The 6,521-nt window shown below is 40.9% G+C and overlaps 1 protein-coding gene across 1 annotated transcript; it reads left to right on the forward strand.

The window, feature by feature from the left end:
* Positions 1–1,298: 1,298 nt before the first annotated feature.
* On the forward strand, positions 1,299–2,235 carry LOC148702801 (uncharacterized). Its single transcript, XM_088703411.2, has 3 exons — positions 1,299–1,502; positions 1,612–1,719; positions 1,826–2,235. The coding sequence occupies exons 1-3, from the start codon at positions 1,434–1,436 to the stop codon at positions 2,186–2,188; spliced, it is 540 nt and encodes a 179-aa protein (XP_088559537.2). The 5' UTR covers positions 1,299–1,433; the 3' UTR covers positions 2,189–2,235.
* Positions 2,236–6,521: the final 4,286 nt, after the last annotated feature.

Here is a 6,521-nt window from a genome sequence, read left to right on the forward strand (position 1 = left end):
CGACTCAACTTCATCTTGGGTCGACCCTCTCAGTAAATCCAGAGAACCATTTTTTCTTCATGTTTTGAGGTTCTTTGGAGGTTGGGTCGACTCATGCCTACCTTGGGTCGACCCAACTCACTGTTCATTTGTGCTGTTTTTGAAGGAGTGTGCCAGATGATTCCTTGATGTGCCAGGGTCGACTCAATCAACCTATGGGTCGACTCAATCCACACTTTGCTGCATTCTTAAGGTTAGATTCACTCAAATGAACAAGACCATATATATATTCTCAATTAAACAAATGTACTGAGAGTAATGAACTTATAAATGAAGCATCAATTTAGCTTATAGCATGCTTTAGATAATTGCTTGTTAATCATCAAAATAACACTATCATCCTCAGTATGGGAATGCGGGGAGCAGCGAAGTGAGAGCAAACGATACCCTTACCGTGGCCCAAAAAACCCTAAAATTAAAGGCTGCTACCGTCCCAACTTGAAACCCTAGAGAGGAATCCCCTTTTCTTTTCTTTCTTTTCCATAATGGAATTTTTTTCTGGATATGGTACGAAGAACCGAATCCAGGGGCGCTTCACCAGCTTCCCCTTTGTTTCCTCTCAAAGGCCCTGGGGTCGGTCGTTCGGCAACACGGAAGCTCTGCAGAAGGAGGCGGAGAAGGAGGAGAACAAGCGAGAAGAAGGGAGCGCAGAGAGGAGGAGAAAAATACCTCGGTTGGTCGGTCGGTCGGTGCCGGAGAGGAGGGAGGAGGAGAAGGGGTTGGAGTCGGACGGCCGACACCGGAGAGGAGCAAGACGGAAGTGAACACGGAAGCTCGAGCAGCGCCGGAGAGGAGAAATAAGGGCTCGATCGGGGTCGGTCGCTGGGTTAGGGTGGTGTGCTCGCATTCGACGACGCTTATAAGCGTCGTTGTAGGTCTGGAAGAACAACGACGCATAATAGCGTCGCCCTATAACCAATTTCCACGCTTCCGAGCGTGAGTTGGAAATATGGACTATGACGACGCTTAAAAGCGTCGTTTATTCCTTTGAATTGCCGACGCCTATCATAAGCGTCGGCAAAAGTACAAGGGGAGGCCAAATTTGCCGACGCTTTTCCATAGTGTCGGCATTGAAGCGTCGGCTTTGCTTCTTTCTTTTGTAGTGTAAGTCTGATTACTTGCGACTTATATATTGTTAGGAGATACACACAATTCTTCCAGGACAATTGCATCATGTGCATCAAGTTTGGAACAAGCATTGTCAGCGACGGTTGACAACCTCATTAGGGAGGGTCAGAAGCCAAAAGCTTCTGGAAGCAAAAGGAGATTTAAATAAAGCCCGTGATAAACCCCCTAATTGGATCTCTAGAGAAAATTGGAATAAGCTAATTGATATTTGGATCTTCCCAAAATGGAAGAAGAAATCAGAAGCCAACAAAAATAATAGAAACACCATGAAGAATGGTAGCATCTCTAAACACTGTGGAGGATCAATCACATTTGTCAATCATGACGAACGATTGGTACATATCTTTATTCAATTAGATTTCTATAATAATTTTTATATTATTGTTCAATCATCTTAAATTAGCCCATTATATGTTAATGAATTTTTTCTTTTCTCTTTTGTAGAAATTAAAGTTAGGTAGGGAGCCAACAATAGTTGAATCTTTTAATCGGACGCATAAGACAAAGCAAGGCATGGGAGGATATGTAGATAAGAGAAGTGAAGCTGTCATGGTAAGTATAATTTTTTTATGATTCATAAATATTATTGAGCTTGCTCATGTTTATCTCTTGTTTGATCCACCATAATGTTTTTCTCTTCTTTTAAATCAACTGGCAGGCAAAGTATTCAACTGAATACTCCAAAAAATATGGTGATGCCTCCACCTCAGATGCTCCTCCACGTGATTATGACTTGTGGTTTGAGGCAACTGGTGTCCCCACTCATGGCCATGTCTATGGCTTTAGTCCCCTAGAGGATCTCACTGGAATTATTGGGCAATCATCATCCTCTTCCACCTCTACAAGTCAAGCTCCAGAGCTGTACACTCATGAAGACCTTCTACGTATTCTTGAGCAGGAAAAGAAAAAATGGCAAGAGGAGGTTCTTCAAAAGATGAGAGAAGAGATTGGCTTTGGACCAAGGCATGCAGATCGGGGGAGTAATGGTGATTCTGGTTCTGCTGATCATGCTTCATTATAATTGTTTTTGCCTTAGATGATAGGTCTTTGCATTTCTAGGAGGAATGAAATCTCTGTTGATCTTTATGACATATTTTTAGACTTTGATTTTGATGGATTTAGGACATGTTGATGCCAATTTTGAATGACATTTAAAATGACTTTTGCGTAATGTTGAATGCCTTTGCTATTAATGATATTATTATTATTATTATTATGAGCCAATCAATGTACCAAATGTACCAGGTTATTAGATTGTGAACGGTGACCAAATTTTGGTTACTAAATTGTTTACCAAGTATTGTGACGAGCAGTCATAAACTTAGTGACAGGATTTTGGTTAATAAAAATTGATTTTGCTCAGCGCGTTTGTAACCAATTAGTGACCGTAAACTTATCACTAGGTCAGTGACGGGATTAATGACAAATGTAGTGACAAAATATGTGACCATGTCTGTGACGACTAAATCTGTCACTAACGGTTGTGACAGATTAGTGACCAAACTTGTGACCGCATTCTGTGACAAAATCAGTAACCAAGTTACCTTCGTCACTAACGCCGCAACTAGATAGTGACGGGAAATACATAATTTCTTAAATATTTAATTCTTGAATTTGTAACGGCCTAGTGACGGCGGTTCTGTCACGGAGGTTAGTGACGGGATCGCCGCCGTCACTGAGAATTTAGTGACGCGTGTTTTTGTAACCAAGTCAGTGACGGGAGCTCCGGTCACAAATTCCATATTAGTAACCGGAAACACGGTATAGTGACGGGAATCTCCGTCACTATACGCGTGTTTTCTGGTAGTGTTTGTCTTTTGAGACTAATCTGGGGTCGACTCGCAAACTGCTAGAGTCGGCCCGTGAAAGCGTATCAAACAATAATAATGTGCCAAGGTCGACTCATCACAAACTGTGAGTTGACTCTCAAGGTAGCTCAGAATAAAATTTTCTGTCTTTGCATGTGAGCTTTTAGGGAATACTTCAAAGTCTTTTTGGAGTTATCCTTCTTGATATAGAGCTTCAAATACATGATCTTCATTAGAGAGTTATTGAAGTCTTTTTTCTTGACTTTTTTGAAGTCAATTAGCTAAACTCAAGGCAAATATATTAGTTATCTCTAACTCAATTGTTTTGTATCATAAAAATAAACCCTTTAGGATCAACAATCTCTTCCGTTCTGATGATGACAAAATTCTTGAGTTCCAAAAGAGAATTATATAAATATTGATACCATCTTTTAGAACAAAGTATGAATTTGCAAAATTCAGATAGAAGGATAAGCAAGAGTATCATCTAAGTTTGTATTACAAAATTTCAGATATTTGAAATATCTATTGATTTTGAGTTTATATTTGCTTGATACCAAAATATATCTATTGTTCAAAAATAGCTTATTTACAAGTATATCAAAATATATACTATATTCTTGTTTTACTTTCAAAAATAAAACAATTAGGATACTAATAGTAACATGCTTGAGACACTTTATCAAATAGTATGCAAAGATCATAAAAAATTAATAAATTAATTGTAATTTTCGAGATCATTTTATCGAATAAATTGTGAATAGAAAATACTATGAAGTGACAGGTTACTTCTTCCCTCTTCAACTTTCCACTTCAACTAGATAGATTAGCTACACCTATTCAAAATCATTAAAATTCAATTAAATTTAATATCAATATCTTAGAAGCCCAACTAAATAGGAAACTCTCAAAAATCGAAACATGTTAAGATTTGCGTATTGTCGGGGATATGGCTTCATGCCTGAACTAGGGTGGAGGAAGCATAGGGCAGGTTGGGAAGCCCCTTGGAAGTGGTTCCTAGGCTTTTGCAAATGTGGTTTTGTGGAGTGATTGATTATACCCCTATTTGATTTTGATGAGCTCAAAGCATTTGAGTATATTTCATGTTGTACTAATGAATTCAATCTAGTGTTTCAGGCGAATATATGTGAATTCATGTTTAAGTGCGTCGAGCTTTGGTTCAAAGTAATTTGGCTAAGTGTTGAACTCAATTGAACCAAAGTCTGAAGCTCGAGTCGACTCTAAAAGATTGCGAGTCGACTCTAAGTGTTTCAGAGGTTCTGGCACAAGCTCGAGTCGACTCTGGTACACTACGAGTCGACTCCGACTGAGAACAGACAGAAGGACAGAAAGATGAATTTCAGACCCTGTCACCGAGTCGACTCCGAAGATTTCGAGTTGACTCCGATGCTTGCCGAGTCGACTCCCAACGGTTCCGAGTCGACTCCAAAGGGTAACAGAAGAAAGACAGAATGATATTTTTTAGATCCTGTTACCGAGTCGACTCCAGAAGGTTACCGAGTCGACTTCCAGTTATGACCGAGTTGACTCCCAGAGAAAAGCAAGTCCAAAAGGCAGAGAACCATTTTCGGAGACCCTGTGAACGAGTCGACTCCAAGTGTTCCAGAGTCGACTCCCAAGTCAACCGAGTCGACTCCAACAAAGTGCGAGTCGACTCCGAGGTAGTTCAGATCAACAGACAGAGGATCGGCTTTTCAAACTCTGAGAGCCGAGTCGACTCCAAGAGAACCCGAGTCGACTCGAGAGAGAAAAGCATAGATGGATTTCTGGAGCCCTGAGAACGAGCCGTCTCCAAAAGTACCGAGTCATCTCCAGATATTGGCGAGTCGACTCCAGGTTTGGTCCGAGTCGACTCCTAGATAGGACAACACTTTAATTCAAATCCTGAACAGTGGGCGAGTCGTCTCCAGTGAAGCATGAGTCGACTCCAACAACAGCCGAGTCGACTCCAGATCGAGCGAGTCGACTCCGATCCCAACGGATACATTGTCAGGATGTGCAGACTGTACAGAACGGCTACAAATCAGTATCTAACGGCTATTTTTGGTAAGGAACAGTTTAAATAGCCAGAGTAAACAGTTGTAGCTGAGGAATGAGCTATTCCATTGTGTGCATTAAAGCTTTTCAACCACCAAGATCCTCTAGAGAGAAAATACAAGTAAAAGAAGAAAGAAGTGCATTCAACTCAACCCAACAAGTACTTTCTTAGCAATTAAGGCTCTACTACTTGTTAGAAACCCGCCCATGCCGCTGATATTTCAAAACAAAATCAGATGGTAGCGGAATCGGCATAAGCGGGATCGACGTTCATCGCATGAACATGTTTTAAAAACCGTTCGTAGATAGATAAGGATTAAAAACTTTTAAACTAATTGGAAGATCAGATCTTCATCTTGTGCGCGTAGATGATCACCACAAATTGGAGTTCGTGGTTTTAGAAGAGGGTTCGCTTGAAGCCGTTCAAGTGTCCGGCCTCTACGAGTATCCATACGAAGCAGGAATCGATCCAAGCTTTCTATCTCCCCGGGGTGCTAGCTCCCTTGCAGAGATAACTTTGATATCTGATCTCCTCTCTTTCTTTCAACTCTTGAATGTGCTTGAAAGGAGAAAGAAGAAGGAGGGATAGAGGAAGAGGAACGAAGCCCCTGCAGCCTTTCTTTTCTTCCCTGCGTTGGAACCAAGGAAGGAGGCCAAGAAGAGGTGCACGCCTCTTCTTCTTTTTCCCTTTGCTGATGGCGGCTGAACCAAGGAAGGGAGAGGGGTGGCCACAGCTTGGAGGAAGAGGGATTCTATTTCATCTAGGGCGCCGGCCCCTTGTCCCTTTTTATAGCCATCTAGGCTCCTACAAATTAGGAGCCCTGGACTAGTTTCCTAAGAGGGGGCGCCGGCCCCCTCTCTTCATGCCGCACCAAAAGAATCAAGGAGGAGGGGCGTGATCCCCTCCTTCTTGTGATGCCCTAATCCTCCTCTAAGGAGGATTAGGTGTCCCTCTTATGGCTTAGTCCTAATCCAATTAGGTCTTAACCAAATCATGAATCAATTAGGTTCTATGCTAGTCCTAATCCAATTAGAACTTGAATGAACCATGACTCAATTGAACCCTTCAATCCTAATCCAATTAGGAGTCATGTTGATTCATTAGATTAATAATTAATTAGAACTTAAGGAACCCTAATCCTATTAGGACTTATTTAATTTTAGTCCTAATCCAATTAGGACTCTAATTGAATCCGAAGTCCTAATCTAATTAGGATTTCTAGGAATCCTATTCTAAGTAGGAATCAAAATGAATTCAAAATCCTAATCTAATTAGGATTATAGGAATCCTACTCCAAGTAGGAATCCCAGTCCTACTCCAAATAGGATTTCCAGTCCTAATCCAATTAGGACTCTAGGAATCCTACTCCAAGTAGGATTTGTGTTTTAAGTCCAATTAATCAATTCCCATTGTTTCTTCTTCAACTGAATATCAATCGAATTGATTACTTGTGATTCCTAATCACTATTCAACCATTGGATCGGTCA

The sequence above is a fragment of the Phoenix dactylifera genome, chromosome 13, assembly GCF_051530095.1.
Source record: "Phoenix dactylifera cultivar Ajwa chromosome 13, Ajwa_hap1_PhDact_Kaust_v1.1, whole genome shotgun sequence".
In the NCBI taxonomy this organism is placed as follows: Eukaryota; Viridiplantae; Streptophyta; class Magnoliopsida; order Arecales; family Arecaceae; genus Phoenix; species Phoenix dactylifera.

Excerpts from the sequence above, each read along its gene's own strand:
- LOC148702801 (XM_088703411.2), top strand. The coding sequence starts at position 1,434 with ATGAAGAATGGTAGCATCTCTAAACACTGTGGAGGATCAATCACATTT. Across the intron at positions 1,503-1,611 it reads TCAATCATGACGAACGATTG|AAATTAAAGTTAGGTAGGGA; the intron begins GTACATATCTTT and ends TCTCTTTTGTAG. Across the intron at positions 1,720-1,825 it reads AGAGAAGTGAAGCTGTCATG|GCAAAGTATTCAACTGAATA; the intron begins GTAAGTATAATT and ends ATCAACTGGCAG.